Consider the following 22,893-nt stretch of genomic DNA (forward strand, 5'->3'; position numbering starts at 1 on the left):
AACAGAAAGATTTACCTAGAAGGTCCCGATGCTGAGCGAGCGTGCCGGCTCCGTTACATGGAATGTTCTGAAACGGACCCGGACCGCCTCCATTACTTGGCCAGAGGTGGTCATGTGAAGGATAGCTGTAGGGGGCGTGTGGGTGTTGATGATGCTGTATGTGAGGATGAGGGTGGTCCTGGGTATCTGATGCACAAGGCTGGGATTGCTGTGACAGGGTATTGTGGGTGTTGGCTGGAGATGATTCATCTGGGTAGGTGGACGAGATACGGCGCTGATAAAGAGGCCGCCCTGGACCTCTGGGTTCATACTGTAAACACAGATACAAAAACAAGGTCAGAAGGTGATATATAGTGACTACAAAGAGTATTCAATTGGTTTAAATTCCCAGTGACTGACAACAAAGTGAATGTATGCTCTCAGTGTTGTAATAAGAGAGAACAACCTTTTCCAGACCTTGCTTAGTTTAGCTACTTCTTGTAGAACAGCATTACAGTAACACATCTTCCATATTGATTTTTATTTTAATTTGTTTGTAAGTTAAAATTTGGGTGACTTAAAAACAAAACTTTAAGCCCACAATTATCCACCATTGTCTGTTGGTGTATTATAATCCGGGGCTGTTTGAAATCCCTACTTTAAGAAAGCAGCGAGCAGTAAGAGTGAAACAGCGTTTCAGTTAATAACTTGATTTGGCTGAATACTGGCTTACCATTAATATGACCATATGGTTAATTAGCATTACATAATGTTCTTACTAATTAATTTCCCAAATAGTATTATTTATGATATTTACACCAAGCAACAACCTCTGGTACTTCAAGTTTGAGTGTATCCTTAAAGACTCCCATGTTAAAATGCTTAGAGCCTGAGGCAATACAATTTTTTTTCTTCTCTAGGCATTAACTCATTCACTGCCATTGACGTCTATAGCAGTCAATTGCAGTGAATGAGTCAATGGGTTTAACTCATTCACTGCCAATGGCTGGCAGTGAATGAGTTAATTTCCAACATTAAAACAACTGCACAGATTTTCGTTTAATAAGTCATCTATCTGGATACTAGAAGTTGGAGTAGGACTGATCTGATGACAAGTGATCTGACAGAAGCAGCTGTAGCCCCACAGCTGTCTGCTGGGTATCACTGCCCATAATTGGAGTAACTGGATGAACGGGATCTTTGTGCCTTCACTTTTAGCTGTGCCCCCTTAACTTTGTTGCTTTGGACGAATAACCTTAGCATAGAGATGCTACTTCAGGCAGTTCAGACTCATTGCTAATTTCACTGAAATATTATTGAATACCACATTAATGAAGAGCCCTTACCTCATCTACATTGTGATGTGCTGTGGCTGCTGATGTTCTGGGGGATAATGGGTGGTAGGGCTCCTGATCTGGACCTTGATTTTGTTGTTGTTGTTGCTGTTGTTGCTGCTGTTGTTGCTGCTGCTGCTGCTGCTGCTGCTGGTGGTGCTGATGGTGAAGCTGCATCAGGTGAACCTGCTCCTGCCTGCTAGGGTGAGCCATGATGGGCAGTCCATAAGGAAGGCCGTGGCCCTGATTCCCCATCAGAGGGTTCTGCTGTGGTGGGCTCACTGATGTAGCTCCACCATGGGGCCACTGGGCCTCTTGCAGAAGGTATTTGACCTGGGCAGGAGGGGGGCTGGCAGATTGAGCTGGTGGCTGATGTGGAAAGCTACCAGTATTGTACAGGGGATTCCCTGGGTGCTGCTGCAGACCTTGGCTGTTAAGAAGGTTTTCATTCAGTAGATCCCGACCTGTGTCATGGGGGTAGAGTCCTGATGGAAAAGGGCCAGCTTGATTGGAAATGGCACCTAAAGAGGATGAAGGGTCACCCGAGCCACGGGGCTGGGACTGGCGATACTGGAGGAGGCGAGACTGAGGTGGGGGCTGCATCTCAACTGCTTCCCTGGGCTCTGGCTGTTCCTGTGGAGCCATCTCTCTCAAGAGACCTGGATACCTAGAAATGAAAATTGTTTACTTTTTTTTAATTTTTTTGAACTATGTATTTTGTTTTAAAACAAAAGGAAAAAAAAAAAAACTAAATTGTGCTTAACATATGATATAAAAAAAAGTACAAGTCCAATATTTAACCTATAATATTTCTATGAGATCAAGTTAGTAGACCATTACAGATGACTATAAAACATACTAGTGCCCAGTCTAACCTGCTGAAAGTTGGCCCGGTCGAGGCAGAAGGAACAGCTTCATCATCCAGATTGGAACTAAGGCCCCAGTTACCTGCCCGAAGCAGCTGATGGGGAAAGCGAGCCATGTTGGATTGAGCAAGGTGGGCAAGCTGTTGGGGCAGAGGAAAGGCAACACTGGCCTGGATGAAAGGGCTTGCTGCCTCCCCCCACTGGCCCAGCCTAGCTGCCTGCTGCTGCTGCTGGCTAAGGGCCTCTAGAGCCAAGGGTCCCTGAAGATCTGAAAGGGCAATGGTCTGGTTAGTTTTTGGAGTCATTCATGTATTCTGCATAATTATATGAGCTGCAGGGTTAGTATACACAGCATGGTTAAGAATACCTTTAAGTAGATTCTCTATGAATAAATATTCAATATATTAAATGTACTGCAAAATCAAATATTTACCCTTTCATATTTTTAAACATATGAAAGCTGCACATTCTAATCCAAAAAAGGAATGTGAAATTTGACTATTTGACAAACAATCTCCTAACATCTCAACCATGGAGATTGTTGCTTTAAAAGTTCAGAGAAAGTTTTCTTTGAGGAGAACAGAACCAGTCTGATTGAACGTGCAAGCACCTTTCAATCCTGAGCAGGATACTATACAAACTTCAACATCTGCATAAGCAGAACAATCTCTGAATACATGACTACCAAGTTCAGAATCTCTTGAAAAAATGTCTATATGAAAATAAAGAGATGAATTAAATCCCTCAGACTCAAATTAAATGAAAATTCTAAGTAGAAATAATAAGATGCTAATTTTCCATCATCATCAGATTCAGCTCCCTCCTTTGTAACACAATTCATTAGCTAACTAAAATTAAATTACTAGTAAATATAGTGTTTACTCACCCAAACCATCTCCTGGGTTTCCATCCTGTCCCTCATCCCCAAAGCTGCTGACCCTGTTATGCTGTGACAGGCCTGAGTGGTGGCCTCCTGGGTGGCCCATTGGAGTCCTAACAGAGCTACTCATCTCCTCTACTCCTCCAGAGTCTGGCCCATTCAAAGTCGGGGACTGGACAGGTCTGTGAGTTGGTATAGGGCCACTGAAAAAAGACGCATTATGGCTTCCACCAGTGTAGGCAGGACTGAGCTGCTGTTGCTGCTGCTGATTTTGCTGGGCCATCCCTGGGTGTTGAGGCTGGCTAACCCGATAAGGAAGCCTAGTGACTGAATACTGCTGGGGGAAGGTTCTTCCACTGATTGGATTTGAAGGAAAGGGTGTACTAGGTGGCGCAAGTTGGAAATTAAGAGGTCTTTGGGCAGCTGAGGGGTCTTTTCGGTGGAGCAGAGGATTGGGAAATCCAACTAGGCTTTCTGTCTGTGAATCCAGACTTCGACTTTGGCCTGAGTCTAAATCTCCCTAGACAAAAAAAAGGATAAACACTGGTATAAAAACACCATAAGTTGTACAAGGAATTTATCACTGCTTTTGCAAAATATGTTTTGGGTTTGGGTACAAATAAAACGGACAAATTACTTTTAACCCAAAAAAGAAACATTTAAATGTCAACAACTTGCCTGTTTTTCCTTCATGTCTGTGTTTTTTCTTTCTGGTGTCTGAAGATGATTCTGCTCTGACTTTGAACATCCTTCTAATTTACCTAAGACGTCAAAAACAAAACAAATTAAAAAGACTTACACTGCCATTTCCACATTGCTAGATGAAGGCATAAAATTGGATTAGAGTTTTTAACTGATCTCTTGATTTAGAAATAGAAAGTCAAGGCAAACCATTTCTGATGGGGTCAGAAGGCTCTTTGTCTGGGCTCGGCTGGGCTAGTCCTAGAGGAGAGGGGTGTGCTACCCCACTATAAGGAATGGGGGAGCCTCTATTTGGTGGCTGCAGCAGATTAAAGTTGTAAGCCATGGCTGCTGGATGACCCATGATGCGAGGGTCCACAGCAAAGCGATTCTGGTAACCTGGCCAGGGCAACTTAGGGAGAAGAAAAAAAAATACATTTCAATAAAATGTTTTCCTGTGGTACACAGAAATCAGGCAGGGGAGCTATTGTTATTTTTAATACTATCATTGTGACCATAATAACTGATCAACTTATTTGAAATAGTAAGGACATACATTTACAGATATCTGCAGTGCGTTTTTTTGACACTTTTCTAAAAGAAGCAAACAGTTTTATAGGTTCCTTTTTAAAATACAATATTACACACACACACACCACACCAGTGAACTTACATGCAGGGGCATGGGCATGACCATGTTTCCACCATATACAGCTGGAACGTAGAGGATACTGGCACCTGTATGCGGATCTATCCTCTGCACAGGACTAGGTGACTTGCCCATACCAGCTGGTGTGCCACCCAAAGGTGGTGTGAATGCCCGAATAGGGTTCCCCATCAACACTGCTGGGTTTGGTTGGACTGCAAAGAAGTAAAATTGGTAAATTACTTTACTCTTATTACATTATTGTTGTCAGATTCAAAAGTAAATCTGTAGTAATAATAATAATATTAAGTAAATCTGTGGGAGCATTTCTTAAATAATATTCATTTTCTAGATTCTGGTTCTAAATTATAGCTATTTAGGCTTAAACAAAGACAGTGCTTAACACGTTTATTATATCACCTGTCACTATAACAGAAAAAATGATTTAGAAAGCTGTCAAATATGGGTTTACAATTCACATTTATATTGTTATTTAGTAGGCAAATAACAAGCATTGTTATACTTAAACTTGTGCCAGCCTTTTTTCTTTTGCGGTCCTTTGTCCCTTCACTAACCACAACTGACACAGTTAGTTTTGTGTTATTGTCTTTCTGTTTCCTTGCTGTTCTGGTAAGATAATATTTAGAAAATCAAGAGCAGAAAGGCTATACTCACCATATCCTTCAGGTGGGAGATGCTCTGTGTGGTTTGCATGTTTACCCTGCAAGACAATCAGTAACAAAGGTTAAGAGTCTGAATGTGCCAAAAGAAAATTATTCTCACATCACATTGGTAGAAAACAAACAGAATGGAGAATGAGAATTATTATTGCTATTAATGTAATCAGTAATGCAACAGAAATAGTAGATGACTGTGGGTTAGCTTACTTAGAGGAAGATGCTAACAGCAATTCAGTGTGATTTGCTATGATGGTCTTAGATAGACATGATATACAAGGGAAATGACTAGTCATCATAATACAAGGAAAACACTAAAGCGAAGCACAAGCAATTTTGACAGTTATAATAAAAATAAATGTATAATTCAGAACATTACAGAAGCTACGCTGAAATAACATTGTGAAAAGAGCAAAAGTGCCAACTGAAATATGGAGTTTAGCGCACACACAGTCTGCCAAAGCCTTTTTCATTCAGTCTTGCTGTGTTAACCACAGCAAAGCCAATGTTTATGGGTATTTATGGATCTCTAAAATATGTCCACACTTGTGTTGTAGCTAGGCTGCCAGCTTGCGCAGAGAAGCAGCTAAACCAAACCATAATAAACTACAGGAGAGATATCTAATATATTTATTCCACTCAAATGGTTTAACGCGGCAATGGAATGTAAAATGCAGACTTGGCAGAACTGAGTCATATTACAACAGCACAGCAAATGTGAAAATTCTGTATAGCGTAAGCAGGATCCCTTTCTTAAAACAGACTAGAGTCTGACATGTGATAGCAAAGCAGCTTCCCCTGTCACGGTTTCATTGTGCAACATCAACTGAGCAATGCCAGACACTGGATTGAAACTGGTGCCTATAGTCTAGCAGGGCAGTTATTTGATCCAATCACAGATTCACTGCTGCAAAATGTTCTCTGGAACTAGGTGTTAAACATGATATCTTGTACAATAATTTTCCCAGATTGCAGGAGTCTGCTGAGAATGAAAAGGGACCACTGATGAACATTTACTGGCTTCATCCAGAAGACTGAAATTAGATCATGTAACCTAATGTTCTCTTAGTTCTGACAAAAGGTAAACAAAAAGTTTGTTAGCTTAAAGCTTCATTAGTGACAATAGCACAATCCATCTGTCAGTACAGGGGCAGTGTGCTGTACTGTGAAATCCTAGGTATACCGGCGGGGCATGCAAGAAAGACTGAAAAGGAGGAATTTTCCAAGAAATGTCCGACATAAACATATTTTTAGTAAGGGAATTAACATGGGGCAAATTTGAGCACAACTATCAGTCTTGCACACTTGCAGAAAAACACCATCTGCATCAGAAAACAGCAATCTGAAGTTCAGTGAAGCATACAGTATGTCTCTGGCAAAATGGATGCCCAACAATGCTTCAGTTTTAAATGATTTTAACCACAATGTACTTTACAGTTTTCTGTGTTCATTGATGCATGCTGATAAACATCAACCAAGAGTGGATTTTTTTCCCCCACACAATAATCAAACTGTGGAAATGTGCTCTGTAGCTTTCAGACTTGAATCCTAACAACACTACAACAGTCAGGAGGTTAAGTTTTAGAAAAATACTGATCATCAGCAACGGATGTTAAAATGATGCACTGAAGCAGTCGAATACAAGCCAACATCAGAATCCACTGCAGGGCATACTGTCATTATGAAATAAATTAGAACGATATGTGTAGCGTCTACACTGTGTACAAAGACACCAGAAAAAAAGATTTGACCTTTTAATGAAACTCAAACTGTGCATAAATACATATAGAATATTTAGCACATTCTGCATAATGGTGTAATTGCAAATGTTTATCTGCATATTTAGCATAGTTGTAAGTATGACTGTGCAAATAGAAGTGTGCGAGTCTGTAAAGCTGGCTGCTACTGCGGAGCTCCAGCTCATTAGGCCCAGTGGGTGATGGCAGCAGGTTGTCAGCAGTGGTGATTTCGTTAACCTTTACCTCAGTGCAGACACAGAGGCGAGGCAGACATTTCATCCTGACCTAAACAATTAACAGATCTTCTCCCAAACAGGTTATGCTAATATTCTGTTTGGAATAAAAGGACTGGTCATAAAATTATTTCCTGTGGTGAAAATTAAACTGAGTCATCTGTTCAGATATTTGATTTGCATCCACATATGGAAAGCTTTTATAAGTTTTATTCTATAAAAGTAGGTAGCACTCAATTTATTTCTGATAATTTGCTTTCTATTTTGATAAACCAGTGTGTTCTTACCTAACATGAATATTGGATTAGCATTTAAAAAAAAAAAATTCTACACCATTTAAGATTCTTCTTACGCAAATGGGTCCTAAAAACCTGTCAACACCCTAGGCCCTCTGAGACAAACAATAACACATATATAGTATAAACAATTAGCTTTCAAATATCACTATACAGTGTATTATTAATATGACAACAAATAACATAATATAAAAAATATAAATAAATAAATAAATGTGACAAAATAATAATTATTTCTGCATGCATATTAGGTTAAAAAATAGTCAGTGGAAGAAAAATCCAACTGAGCCAATTTTTTTTTTTGTAATTTTGTATTTAATTTTGTATGAGTGTTTAACTGTCTTTGTCAAAGGGTAGCTGCTTGTGGGGTCTCGCTTTAGGGCTTCGTAGGTATTGTTGTCACTGAGGAGAGTAGTGATCTTTGTATGGTAATCTGTAGTGTTTAGGACCACGGTGCATCTTCCCTTATCAGCTGGTAAAACAGTGATGTTGTGGTCTTTGCTCAGGGAAGCGACGGCCTTCTTTTCCTGTATTGTGAGGTTGGATGGAGGGACTTTGGCACTGGAGAGCGTGGCTGAGACTTTCATCCTGATTTGCTCTGCTTCTGTCTGTGATAATTTATTAATCCGTATGGCAGATTCTGTGGCTGTGATGAGGTCCACTATGGGCAACTGTTGTGGAGAAATGGCAAAACTGAGTCCTTTGGCTAATACTCTCTTTTCAGGTTCAGTGAGAATCCTGTCTGAAAAGTTCTTAACCCATTTCTCCTGACTGGCATCAGGTGTGTTTTCTTCTCTGGGTTGTGTAGGTTCGGGATGAGGAGTGTGTATTTTTGAAAGCAAGGTGTGAAATTTCCTGCGTTGTCTTTCTTTTCCTTTAGAGTGTTGGGCCCGCTGAGCCTTGTCCACAAACTTGTAAACCTCTTCTAAGATTGGAGAGGGTAGAAGGATTTCCAGTTCCTGCAGGGTCTGGCTGATCTTGATCTGGAGGGCATCTATGGTGAAATGGACCTGTCTTATCCTTTCACTTAAAAGGTGATTTTGTGCTCTCTGTAGAATCAAGTCTGCTCTGTAACAACTCTGCTTTGTCTACATCTTAGGTTGAAACGGAGATGGTTCCTATAACCCGCTAGTTTCCTTGATTCCCTTTCATACTCCCGCACCAGTTGAAGGGTGTTCCTCCCAAAATGTATGGCAATATGTCTGTGAAGGTTCTCAGTCATCCAGGTCATCGTAGTCAATGACTACGATGACCTGGATGACTGAGAACCTTCACAGACATATTTAACTGTCTTTATTGCATTTTTTTTTTTTAAATCATCTTGAAGCCTACTTATGTTAAAGGTAGAGAGCCATAAATATGACAATGGGAATACACAGCAATATGCAGACAGTGATGGATGTCAATTTTCCACAAGCAAGGAAAAAAAACAAACAAAAAAACCCAAACAAACAAATTATGCTTCTCAGCTCAAATTCAGTCCTCTTAGACTTTGCTCTGTTTACCATGTCAAATGGTCACTGTGTTTCCAATGGTTGAGTTCAAAATCACTTCCAAGCAGGGAAGCGGGTTGTGTTACTATGACAATCAGCAGCTGCAGCACAAAAGTTTTATATCTCACCTCTCATCCAATGAGAGGATGACAGCAGAAACATCTTCAGGAAACTTCACAGACTACCACAGGTTTAGTTAATGTGAATTCTGACTATTTCTTTATTGATAAAGTAACTAAATTATGAACTTATTTAATTGACATGACACATTGGTGAAATTTGATAGGTGTCTGCATTTTCCTAAAGTGTTACCATTTCAGCTCTGTTTATAACAACCATCAGCATTATCATTATTATTCAAACTACTTATGAAAAAAATAGAAATGCAGTATTTTTTCTTTCCATTTTGCCCTCCACACTGAAAAACACCTTACCTTAGGAGGTGACTGTTGCTGCTGCTGGGGGCCCTGCTTGTTGGAGGCTGGCTGTGCATGCTGAGAATGTGGATGATGGTGGGGATGGAGGGCCTGTGAAGACGAATGGTGTCCTTGCATGGGCCTAAGGGCACGAGGGATGAACTCTGGAGCCAATGGGTTGAGGACATAGGTCTTTTTGAGCTCCAGGGCCTCCAGCTGAGCCTTAATCTGCTCGAAGGTGATGCCATGTAGGCTCGAGTTTTCATGGCAAATGGAAATAAAGTGCTCCCAGAATTTTCTGGAAGTGGGCAAAAACAAAAACAAAAAATGTTGAAGATTTTCTTCTAGTCTCTGGTATTGTTTCTTATTTGAATTGAGTGTTTAATGGATTATCATTTGAATTTTTTTGCCTGCCAGTGTTACAAATGACTTGGGGGATAAACATAAAATATCACAACTATTTATAGCAAAGAGGCATGTGCACAGTGCAGAAAAACTAGAGGGAAGAAGGAAAACGAGGAAAAGGAAAAATCTTTCTAAAGCATTGTGTACTTTATTTAGAACACAATGCTTTCCATTGGTATGATTAAAACAAACAACAGCTGTCTATAAAAGATGGCTAACAAACTAATAGAAAAACCCTAAACCCTTGAACTGTGAGGAACCTGGTGGCGCTGTTATACTGTCGTTGGCATTTTGCTGGCACAGCTTGAGGCAACTTCTCACTTAATGTTAAGAGTCATTGTAAACCCCCTAAAAACCTACTAAAAGCATTTTGAGCCGTTTTCTCCTTTAATTTGTCATCTGACTTTAGTTCTCTTCTGTCCTGAAATGTGCAGTCAAAAGAATGTGGCGATATAAGACATTTACATTTCAAAAACAAACTTTTGTGCTGTAGGAGTAGCTGTATCATTAGCAGTCAAGTAGGTGTCAACATTAGGATAAAATGGGAACTGCTATGAGGGAAATGTTGGGCAGGCTATCGATTGTGTCCTAATCTGATTAAATGATGAGTAAGTAACCCTTTAAAAGAAAAAATAGAAAAGGAAAATGGTACTTATTCTGCCAACTGTGCAGACTGTATTTTTTCAGCTCTCATTAGGAAGAAAGAAGTGCAGAGTTTTTGTTGCCGTTTGTGAACTGAGTGGCAATCAGAAAATATTTTTAAAACTACAACACCTTGCAGGTAGAGGCAATCATTTAACCTGTTCAGTTAATAAAAATATATAAATATTGAATAACAGCTTGGCTGGCTACTACACTGACTTAGACATTTTGTTTGCATAATAGCATAAACAAAACATAAGCAAAGACAAACTACAGCTGCTATGGAGACAGCTGCGGAGGTGGGTTAAAAAGATTCAAATAGTACAGAGAGGATCTGGCAGCTAGTAGTGACCCAATTATGGTTTATCAGAGTACGCCATTGCTCTCTCTGTGGTGAAAAATAAGCAGATATTCAAACGTGAACAAACTCGACACTTAACAACTTTTATGCACTTAATTTATCTGACTATCAAACTATCTACCAAATGATCAACTCCTAAACCATTAATATAGTAGTTTTAATTAAACCTGAAACTTTGCATTTCAATCAAACCTTGGCAGTCTGATTTAAAATGCACTGTGCTGGTGTATAGAGACAAAATTATTAGTAACCAACAATATGAAAATATTAATTAGGCTATATTTACCTGCAACGCCCAACAGAACATAGCGCGATGGGATCTCCCACAACTGCAACCAAGGACTGGGCTCTGGTGATGGCTGTATTCAACAGCTTGTAGTTGGACAGGAAACCATAGTCAAGGTCCTCTGTTGAGTCCTCAACCAGCTGCTCTTTGCGCTTGATGGCCGTTTGCTTGTGCTTGCAGGTATGCCGTGTACGCACCGTACTAAGGAACAGCACCCGGAACTGTTTGCCTGCAAATATTTTTTTAAATAAAACATTTTTAAGCCCTCTTAAAAAAAAAAAAAAAAAAAAAAAAAAAAAAAATGCTAAACTCAGAAATCTTAAGAACAGAGATCTTTGGAAAATTCTAAAAAGATTTATTTAAAAAGATATGTTAGCAAGACATAACAGTATGACAACAGAAAATATTACAAACAAAAAAAGTAACCCATTTGAAATCAAAATAATTATTAGAAGAAGATTTTAGGAACTTGCTATTCTCCATTTCAATTTAACTTTTCTCTTTCACTATCAAAAAACAAAACAAAAAACCCCAACAAAACACAGAAAAGGAGAAAAAAGGCAAAACTTCATAGCTTACAAGACCTTGCCGAAGACAACCAACTATCAACAATCAACTAAAGTTGTGGCCGAATAAATTTCACCAGTAGCTTATGTGACATTTATTATATTACTGGAACCTGAATGAATGGTAATTGCCGTGTTTATAAATGTTTATTAATAAGTATACCTGTATTGCCTGTTGAAAGAAACTATTGAAAAACATTACGTAAATCTGTTAAATTCAACTACTAACCACTAACTCGAGTTTTTTTCCGTGTCCATGTGTTTCATGTATGATTAATGAGGGAGCTAATGACCTGTGGAAAGCAGCTGAATGTGATACAAATGAAAGCTGCGTGAGACCGACACAGAAAAGAGACTTGGGGAAAAAAAAGACTTATTGTACAAATCATATTATGAAATCTTCTTGATTTCATAATGTGAGACACAATATGAATACATTCGAGCTACACCCAAGATTGAAGGCATTTGTTTAGTTTGTCTCCTTCATTTTAAGCAACATTTCAAAGAGAAAAATAGGAGACAACCTTCACAGAATCAAGCATTTCTGCTTAGGGATTTATGCTCTGAACTTGTTTATATTGTTTGTCTTTTCGAATGCCTTACCATAGATATCTTTAATTACGATGATGTTTTAACACTTGCTAACATAGAATACTACCAAAGCCATCGTAAAATATCAGCTCATTAATTTAAGATATTTTCTTTTTACTCATAGAGATGTATCACCTTAACACATGACACACAAAGCACAGGATGTGCTAGTAAATATTTGTTCCTCACCTTGGACATTGAGCACTCTTTCCACGCTGACCTCAGGCATTCTCTTCTTCCGTAGCTCAGCACGAATGCGGAACACCTGGTCAGCATATGGTGACACCACCCCAATGCTGCCTTCATCCAGCTTCCCCCAGGCCACTGGCCACTTTTTGCGCAACTCCTCCACCCGTTCCACGATCTCAAATACCTTTGGAGAGACAATCAAGACATTTGGATTTAGGGTCTTCTTTAAACAACTTTTTAAATAAAAATGTATCCCACTTACAAAATAAACATACATAAGTGTTATAACATAGCTGTAACTGTAAAAACTAAACACAGGCTTGCAAAACAATTAATATTCATTTAAAAATACAATTTTAACATGAAGCATCAGTCCTGACAAATAAATAAATAATAAAAAGTAAAATGTTAAATAACTGGACTGAGCTATATTCTCCAACACCTTCACGACTGATCTTTTCTACAACCACTCTAAGGTGATGCTACCTGACAATACCGATCTGGACTCATGCCTAATGAAATGCTTAAAAATCTCCTTTTTTAAGTTAGCCCAACTACCATGGCTGAGGTGTGCCTTCTTGGTAAAACTGTGATTCAGTTATATACAATCCAAACTTAAATTTTAAGGAAATGAGACTCCAAAGCAACAGAAAATAAACCAAACATTCACGATAAAACCATAACTGTGACAGTTTGCTGTGTCTGCAGCATTTTGAAGACCCCATGAAATGTGTATTTAAAAATGTTGTTTAAAAAAAATAAACTATTGGATAGATATTGCCACATCTTTAAGTTTAAAAATTCCTACAACTGGCAAACTTTGATGGAAATAATTTTCAAGTTACAATTTTAGAATTAAGAATTCTGTTATTAAAGTTGAAGTGGTTGCTTTTTCAATTTTCACTGAGCTTAGCCCTAAGGGTAGAGGCTTTGAACAGACTCTTGCACAACAGACATAAGATGTATGAGCGTGTTTTACTCAATGTATACTATTTCACCATGGGTACTATATCAAACAAACAGAAGGTAATTAATGTGGCATTGAGAACAAGAACGATCATTGCTTTAATTGCTTGGAGCATGACAATAAAGGCTTAGGGTCCACTGAAAACCTAAATAAGAACCCATCCAAAATTCGGACTCAGTAATTTATGCTTCATGTGTTTTAATGTAGGTCTAAGTTGGTATCACATTTGAGTTTATGGGTTTCATCTCAGGAATAAAAGGCAATGTGCGTGACAAATTGCAATGATTTGCCAAGGCAAAGACTGGTAACAACTTTAATTTCTATGTAATTCAAATACAGAATGTTGAGTGTATAGGTCCACATCTAACAATCATGCATAATTATGTCTCTGTAAAAATCAGACACTAGGCTAAAGTGCATTTTTTACTGCCAAAGATTACTCGACTTTTAGTTATTTTTGTATTGTATTATATTACTCTAACCAGCTAATGTGTGAAGTTGGCAACTATACTGGTAAGAAACCATTTCTTGATCTTTTATTTTAACTAATTTTTTTTTATCTCTGAATCTTAGAGTTTTTACAAAGCATCCTTTTTTGTAAACATGCTTTTGCACAAAGCTCAGTTACGGCACTCTGAGTTTAAATAGGTGGAGTTCAGGGGCCATAGTGAGTAGCAGTTTATATGTTTTAGAAGTGCATAGAGGCCAATACACAGCGAGTATAATTATACACATAAAACACAGGAAACTGGTTTAAATATGCTTTGGGTTGCATTTAGTACCAGTCCAGAGGGGGTCATTATGCCACTTATTTAACACCTTGAATTATTTAAACTGAACCACATTATTTCCATAAGATGTTAATAAGACCAAAAATATTTCTTGAAGGCTTTAGATGTACAAGTGCCCCGGCCATACCTCAGCATTGTTGTAGTAGGCAGTGCTATTCTTCTCCTGGACATCTTCTCCTCTTGCTGTGAAGAAGGTCAGAGGGTAGAAGTCCTTATGGGAGGGCTGCTTCCCACTTGCCATTAGCTTCCCATCATAGAACAATTCTGAAGTGTAGCTTTACGAAGGGAAGAAGAAAAGGAAAAATAAAAGAGTGACATGAATTTGGAGGACAATTGCTTGATCTTGGTAATTGTTTTTAATTTTTCAAATATATGTTCACAAAAACTGATATTAACGTGAACCACATGTCCCGCATATATGATTCATGCATTCCTTGAAATTAAGCTTTACTATAAGGATGGGTATTTGTTCACTTTTGTCATGATCGTCAAAACGTGTTTGGATCAAAATGGAGCAGTATTGAAACTCTACTGTGCCCAATGACAATACAAACTTGCCTTATGTACAGAGTATGCATGTTCATGGGTACAATGTGTATACTACCAGTACTAGTGACAACTTAAAGTCTAAGTACCCTGAGGTACCCCTGAGCAAGGTACCGTCCCTACACACTGCTCCCCGGGCGCCTGCTTAGTGGGCTGCCCACTGCTTCACTGAGTGAATGGGTCAAATGCAGAGAAAAACAAGTAATTTCCCCATGGGGATCAATAAAGTATCCATTATTATTATTATTATTATAAAAATTAAACAAACATTTTGATGAGAGGTGATCCTTTAAGCTTCAAAGATGTACAATGAAGACAACTTTGTACTTGCTCTCTAATTGTCTGCCACTAGTATTGATTTCTAAAGTGATCCAGGGAGCATGAAGTTGGCATGAGGCTGTTTGTGATTTTATAGCAGCAACAGAGTTAAGCCCAATAGAAAGATGCCACTGCAGTGGAAACCCAAGCTCTCTATGATCAAAGAAGGATCACTGGCAGGCAAACCATGGTTAAACCAAGATTAAATTTATGTAAATGTGATCATCTACACATGTAGCTGTTTATGAGGTCCAATTTGAACAGTGAAGGAAAGCCATAATGGATGAAGACTGCTAGACCAAAGATCTGTAACTGAAAAAGGGTGGTAAAATGGACCAGGCCCAGAACATGGGAACGTGTAACTATGCTGCCCAAAATTGAGTCTCAAAAAGTGCAGGTGCAGTCTCTGTCAGTAGTTATGACTGTGTTGTAGAGCAGAAACTGACCAGTAGATCAGCTAACATAAATCTTAAGTTAAACTATTTTGGGATAATAAACAAGTACAACAAGAAGAAGTAAAGAGCTAAGTGGTCTGAAACCCAGATACACATATGTGGGCACAAGTTGGTCCTAGAATTCTTTCTACTGAATCGCTTTCAGATAAATGACGCTACCCCACTGTGCACCTGTGGAGTGATGTGACTGTGTATAGACACAGCCAAAGGGCATGGCTTAGACAGTTATTCCTTTTTTCCTTCAAACTATAATATCATGGATATCATGCTGTATTATGCTTAATAAGATGAATGAGGCACTATTCTGGCAACATACAACACTAAGCAGCAGACTTACCAATGGTAGCAAATGGTAGCAGAGCAGGTTTATTTTTCTGTAATGATGTCAGGCAGCAAGCCAATAATAAATAAATAACTGTGTACCTGTGTTGAGATGGGGGGTAGCAGTTCATTTTTAAGGTGTTACAGTAACACAACAGCAAGAAAAGACTGCAAGAATTTTGGTTATGGAGTTCCAGAAATGAGTTATTTTTCCATTTTGATGGCAGCCAAGAGTAATTAAAGTTGCAAAGGACAAATCCTTTTTACTGCAAGATGGAGCCACAGCAGGAGGACACAGCAATGGAGACAGATCACCAGCATGGCTGTGGAGAGCTTAACACTGAGCCAGCTAGCAGGTGAGTTGGTTCCCTGAGCAGCAACACAGTTAACTGTCTAGTTATCCACCTGCTGTCTAACATGGTCCCTTTGGATTGAGGAACAAACTTTTCGACTGGCCAAAGCCTTAATGTCTCAGTAATTAGCAAAAATCACCAGGTCAGTTTAACTGAGAAATTGCAGCACAAGTCAGCTTTTGTCTGACATATATTCACTCAGTAAAGCTTAAGACCCCATCCCTCTCAGCCTCTTCAGACAGTACTCAAGACAAGGTAGCAAGGGAAAGCAGGCACTTACTTGATGATAGCTTCATGGGAGCGGTAGTTCTCACAAAGGAGAATACGACAGGGGAATTCAGGGGGGTAGTGCTCATACAGTCGATCCAGCAGGGACACGTGCAGGTTGCGCTCCCGTGCAAACTCGCTGTACACAAATGGACTGAGCTGGAAATTGAAGGAGAGGACAAAAAGGAAAAAAAAAGATGTAGTAGTAGTGAAGGAAAGCTATGGTAGTTATAAAATTACACCCAAGATATTTCACACTTCCCCTTCATTATTTTTCCTCTTTAATGAAGTCCATCAAAGCTTTTCCGTGTTGACCAAATATCTAAATAAATCTTTTGTTATTGGCAAGTGACATTTTACTGCTGACAGTCAGTGAAATTGTATACAGTGTTTGATTGTAATGTAAATTAATGATGATGATAACTTTCTGTAGTGATCTATACAGGACAGGAAAGTCGACAGAAGAAAGCTGAGTGTGACTGGGAAAGAAACATATGGATGCATTGGTGGACACTGCGTCTTAATACTGTTTTTCCTTTCCTCCAAGAAATAGAGAGATCAAGTAATTTAAGCACAACTCATGCTGCATCTTCATCCACTTCACTACCGGTAATCCTGTGCACCGTCTTAAAACCAGCAGACGAGGAAATTAGGTTTTAATTCCTTGTGTTGGCTTAGAAAGCTTGACTGACATGAGTTTATATTTTGTTTTTTGTGGTTGAAGTGGTCTCTAAAACCACAGAGCCACAGTAGCTGCTGCCTGTTCCTTTGTTTTCTGAAGTAGGTCAGATAAGAACCTAATAATAAGCAAAGTGCAAAATGGTATTACTATTCCTTGATGTCCCAGCTACCATCTGTAGTTTGTTCCATCTCCTTAAGTGTTTTGACTTTGGGCTAAAGAAAAACCTCTTCAAGCATTTGAGACCCCAAGACACTATAATGTAGTTGTTGTTATTATATAGCAATTCACAAAGCAGTATAGATACAGTTAGTCTTTAAAAAGGGCCACTTTTGAGGCTTCTACAAGCTCAAAGTTGAATTCTTACTGTCTTTGTTTACCTGCATGTGGTCTCCGGCCAGCACGATGCGGGTTGTCTTGCTAGCTAGAGCAAAAGGCATGATGGTTTCACACTCCATGGCCTGGGCCGCTTCATCCAATAGGATATGAGTGAACAAACCTATCAAAACAGACAAGACACAAATATCTATTCACCTGTACATATATTACAATTTCACTGCTTCAAAATTGCTCTTTATTCCCACTTATTACGATATACTTTTCTAATAAGAGCATAAAGGTGAAGAACTTGCAGCATTGACCTTTCTCGTTGAGTGGAAAAGTGGACACACATCAAGTCAACACTGTCAACAGTTCTAGGCTAATGTTGATCTTAAATAAAATGTTTATCTTTGGTTTTCTGTTGTTTGTAATGTTGACTCCATTACTCATTAATTTAAAAAAATCTTACATCAATAAAATCTTACAAATTTGTCACACAGAAACAACAAACATTCATGCTCTACGACCAAACAGTTTTTTTGTTTGTTTGTTTTTTAAATCTCTCTCACACACTCTTCATTGGTGTCCTTTATATTTTTTTTCTCCCATTGTTTTAACCAGTCTTACAACTTAAAGGCAGGGTTCCGTGCACATACAAATGACTGAACTTTTAGTCTAACCCTGCCTTAAAAAGCTCTAACAGAGGTCGGCAGAATGAGGGGAGAGGGATAAAACAGCATGGCAAATGAGTGCTAGAACAAGGAGCAAGGAAGAGAGGCTGAAAAACAACCAGCAAACATCCTCTAAAGCTACACTATTTCCACAGAAAAGGACATGTAGATATGAAATTTGACAGTGGGAAATAAAAAAAAACTGACAAAAAAGTAAACAAACAACAACAAAGAAAAAGGGCCTGGCAAGAAAAGAGGTGGAGCAGTTTAATTTGAAGCAACATTCAATCCTTAGTATCAGCCTTTGAAAATGCAAAAAGCCTGCAAAATATTTTTTGCAGGCTTTTTCCCCCCCCCAACTACAAAGCCTGAAACCAGTGTTATCGCCTTTAACGCTGTATGCACTTCACTGAAGCATAGGCTGGCACTGTTCCCTGCAGTGATCCTGATAAAATGGTAAACATTTTGATACAACAGTCCATGCACTGCACACAGAATGTGAATAAGTAGGTTTATACAAAGTATAACTGAGAAATGTCCCATCAGAATTATAAAGTCTATATCTTGTAATGTTTCCCTTATTTTCAGTTAATAAAGGGAAAAATGCTTGTTGCAGAGGTTACAAATATTCTAAATAACTACATGTAACTGTGCGTTAAACAATACACATAAATAGTCTCTGGCTTGGCTTTTCAATAATTAATTTAAAATATGAATTTGGATGCATGATAGCAAAGTTTCAGTGTTTCACTATGCAGAGAGCAAAATGTTAGTGAAAACAACTTTAGAAAGTGTTGCTAAATTTTCATTTTTCCTCGAAATTTTCCTCTTATTTGCTATAAACTGACCGTGCGAGTCCTACAACATCATCTGTACATGCACTTAGAGTTTATTAAGCAGTGGAGGGAAATTTAATTATCATGGAGTGCTGATTACCATAACATGTGAAATTAAAAGCATGTATAAGACAAAAAACATTGGCTGTTTGTCCCGTTATAAAACCAAAAAAGGGACGAAAAGGCCTTAAGATGAATAATTTCCTTATTATACACTCAATATTTTGCTATGCAAAGAGCAAACATGTTAGAATAACAAATATAAAGTTATGTGCATGTCAATTGACTTATAATACTCAAAAATGAGAACATTTTCTCAGGCAGATGAGTAGAGATTAGTTGCGGTGTGAGAGGGAAGAAAAGATAGTCTTTATGAGCATCAGATGGTCAGAAGCACAAATGAATTTATATGGTGCTTACCACTGCACTTTGGAAATGCCTCAGAGAAATTATTCACAAATTCATTTGTTGCAGCCATCAGTCTCTGGGCTAATAATTGAAGTTTTTGAATTTGCACAAAACCGTAGTAAGGGAAAGAAGGAGAGTAGGGTAATAAGGAGAGGTGAAAGAGATCAGAGGCACAGAACTGCAGAAATTATTTGGTAGAGAGATTACTCTTCAATAATAAATGACAATTTCTTCTACTCACACGCCCAGTCTCGCACATTCTCCCTTTTAGTCTTTTTTTTTTTTTTGGCTCTTTTCACACTGTAAAAGTGATTTGAAAAGTGTGCAAGTGTGAAAGGGTCTTGGAGTGCGTAACTAAACCTACAACACAAGCTTTGTAACGAAGCTCTGAAAGCTGTGTGGAACTCCCCCATCAGAAGGACAGTTTCTGATCATCTACTTGAATGTGTTGTGGCATAGTGTGATCTCAAGGAAGGGGAAACAGCATTTCCTGACATCCATGAACTTCAGTCAGTCATTGACTGCAAAGGCTTTTGCCACCAATTACTAAAATACCCCCTATATTTAAAATTATGCTAGATTGTCCATCGTTTCTTTGCATCTGAAACTTGAGGAATGTGTATAAATAATAGTTGTAATTGCTGAATGGTTAATGCAATACTTTTGTTGAATGTCTGCCCTTCAAGCACATCAGTGGTTTGATTTACAATCCACTTGGGTGGTGGATTTTAAATCACAGAAGGAAAGTTGCAAGAAAAAGAAATACAAATCCAACTTCAGTTAGTTATGGGCCTAACTGTATATAGAACTTTGCACAGTAGAGAAAAGTAATGCATCCAGGCAAAAACATGCTGTGAGGGCTGCACAAATTAGTAGAAGCAAAGAATGTCTGTTTTTGCTGGGAATGGGATTTTTGCATATCATAATAACAAAAATTTGTTAAGATATATAAAGGCATGCTAAACAATACATGCACAATGTCTACATGCCAAATCCCATACCTAGACCATGAAAAAAAAAGCAAAGTCATCAAGCCAAACATAAAAGCCTAAACATCATCTTTCGGGGGACCTGTGTTTTGGGTGCGAGATTTGTTATCGCTACTTAGAAGACTTGCTGGCTCCCAAGTGTCTCGTTTCCTGGAGATTTTCATCACCATCAACCAACAGGAGAACAGGACAGATGAAACGTGGGGAGGAGGGCTAATGATGTAAAGTACATTAGAAACAGGCAGATGGTGTTTCCAAGCAACCGACAAAGCCCCCTCCGCTGACACATTAGTGTCGGTTATTAGCCTGCACTGACAAATTGGTTTGTTTTCCATGTCTTTTACATAACTTAAATGAGTTCCAACCCTCTATAAATGGTGGGCCCCTACCAGCAATGGTTGTCAGAGTCAGTGGGGATGACCAAAGAACAGGAAATGAGAGTGACTGTGTTCTGTTTGCATACATTTACAAGCCTTTAAAAAAGTGTGCACACGCATGCTCACGTGCTGCAAGACATTTTAGAACATACTAGAAAACTCATTTATTAAATTGCTGAAATTATGATTTAACCATTCTGGGAATTCGAGCAATTTTTTGTTGTTGTCGTTTTTTACCGTTTCTCAATGATGGGTTTGTATCTTGAACCCATCCGCTGGAACGTTAAGACAATATAATTACACTGCAAGCAAGACGCAAGTAGGCAAACTTCTTCATGGTACTCGTGCACGGGAGAGAACCGGACAAACGCCGTTCCTTCGCTTGGCCCCAGTTGCTCTCGTCCGTTCTCCCGATACAAATCTAACACTCAGCCTCAATTATTTAATCAGCAATGCAAAAAACAAGAACAATCCTGAGTTAAATTAAGCCCCATCTCACACACAAACCACACTTCAGCATTCATTCAGCATGTATGTCTGATATATAATGTGTCAGCTACTCTGGCTGGCAAGTTTAATCCAAGTGCAAATACTGGTATACCAAATAAAAGCTGCTGAGAACAATGGCTGCCTCAACCAATAGGTCAGCGTGACTTAATGGTTTTTTTTGTTTGTTTGTTTTCATACGACTTACCAGGCTCCAAGTCAAGCTGGCAGAGGTACTGGGAGGTGCTGAGGGTGACCACCACCACGCGGTGCCTGAGGATGTCCTCCCTTGTGGGCATCTGGAAAGTGATGTGTGTGCTGGAGATGAGACAGTACTGCTGGACCACTGGGTGGACCGTCTTCACCCAGCGGTTCCTGAAGTATACCCTGGAGTGAGCAAAGAAAGCAGAAAGATCAAGAGTTACAATCACAAAAAGCAAATACTCAAGTCTCAGTGTGAATGAAACTGTTAATTTTCATTTAATTTTATATGTTTTGTCTCACTTAAAAGCAGATAGACTGGAAATGCTTGTAAAAATGCATGACTGCACATGATATCTGATGTGCACCTCAGACTGAGCGCAATCTTATCCACACAGAAGGCTGCCAAGAGCAGACCCTTTGGACATACTTTCTGCAGTGGTGCACTTTCAACTCTGCCCCTAAATATTCAAATAACTTCTGTATTGACTGAGTTCACTCAAAGCAGACAAGTGGACCCAAGAGGAGGAGGCTCCAATGCTTATGGAGGAATTACACTGGAAGCTCTAGAAATCAGACCGACTGCTCATGTGAAACAAGTCATTTGATTGCCCATATGGTCTCCAGGCTTGTGTGTGAAAACACAAACACACAGCCTAACCCCAGCCTGGTCAAGGAACACACTGATTCCATGTCTTTGGTGACTTCTGGCACTGCTGAAATGTGATTAGAAGTCAATGATGCAGTATAAGGAAGCTGTCAGTATCTTTGAGTGTATATCTGCTGTCTTAAGGAGTAGTTCGAAAAGCCGGAATGTTCATGAGGTCAAATCCCTAAAGTCAACAAACGTCTGCTTGTTACCACTGCAGGGCAGAAAAAAACAAAACAACCCACGTACATGGATGTATAACTCTGACTATGTGCCCAATAACATTCATCTAGTTAATGTCTAGTTGAGTTTTTGATATTGATGCTATCCAGCTAGAATGGTCTTTGCTGACATATAGGGCAAAAGGTAGAAATACCAGTCATTTTAGAAACACTTATCACTTCTGTAAAAAACACCCAACCCAAAGTATGTAAACTACAGAGATGTGTAATACATTACTAAAACTGTTTTTATTTATTTACCAAGAAGATGAACACCTGTACCTGACAGGTTTTTCTCAGCATCTACAAACACTAGCTTATGTGGTATTATTTTACAACATAAAATTGCAAAGAGACTTAAACACTTTAAAATCCAATATATAATGCTCCCCACGGGGCACTACAGCACGTTTTATCTACTGTACATACTACATGCTACAAAACAAAACGAGAAGCTTGTTTTGCCCCTCAGCCATCTCTTGTTCCGTAGGCGTGTTTCTTTACCTGAGAGGTCTGGCATGCTGATTGCCTGCTTCAAAATAAGGATGAAGGTAGTCCTTAATGTAAAGGTCAGCCGCACTGTTGGAGTGGGTGCAGATCAGGACCCTGTAGAGACAAAAGACAAACAACTGTAGGCATGAATCATCATACGCAGTTGCTGAAACACTGTATCGATATCTTCCAAAACCAGCAGCAAGAATAAATTATTACCAGGGTACAGTGGCACATAAACTACCTTAAGAAATGGTTTCACTTC

The 22,893-nt window shown here is 38.9% G+C and overlaps 1 protein-coding gene across 1 annotated transcript in view; it reads right to left on the reverse strand.

Moving 5' to 3' along the window:
- helz (helicase with zinc finger) overlaps positions 1-22,893 on the reverse strand; it is a 52,764-nt gene that overhangs the window by 6,540 nt on the left and 23,331 nt on the right. The window contains exons 17-32 of the mRNA XM_085459829.1: positions 22,641-22,742; positions 21,274-21,452; positions 17,358-17,476; positions 16,312-16,457; positions 14,166-14,313; positions 12,281-12,464; positions 10,935-11,163; positions 9,259-9,538; positions 5,062-5,107; positions 4,414-4,601; positions 3,951-4,152; positions 3,738-3,820; positions 3,066-3,579; positions 2,189-2,447; positions 1,326-1,980; positions 16-310 (exon numbers count right to left, since the gene is read on the reverse strand). Coding sequence (XP_085315955.1) covers positions 16-310; positions 1,326-1,980; positions 2,189-2,447; positions 3,066-3,579; positions 3,738-3,820; positions 3,951-4,152; positions 4,414-4,601; positions 5,062-5,107; positions 9,259-9,538; positions 10,935-11,163; positions 12,281-12,464; positions 14,166-14,313; positions 16,312-16,457; positions 17,358-17,476; positions 21,274-21,452; positions 22,641-22,742 — 3,629 coding nt within the window. The remainder of the gene's footprint in view (positions 1-15; positions 311-1,325; positions 1,981-2,188; positions 2,448-3,065; positions 3,580-3,737; positions 3,821-3,950; positions 4,153-4,413; positions 4,602-5,061; positions 5,108-9,258; positions 9,539-10,934; positions 11,164-12,280; positions 12,465-14,165; positions 14,314-16,311; positions 16,458-17,357; positions 17,477-21,273; positions 21,453-22,640; positions 22,743-22,893) is intronic.

The sequence above is a fragment of the Copadichromis virginalis genome, linkage group LG6, assembly GCF_057382275.1.
Source record: "Copadichromis virginalis isolate Kocher_CV1m ecotype Utaka linkage group LG6, C_Virginalis_male_GT1.1, whole genome shotgun sequence".
NCBI lineage: Eukaryota > Metazoa > Chordata > Actinopteri > Cichliformes > Cichlidae > Copadichromis > Copadichromis virginalis.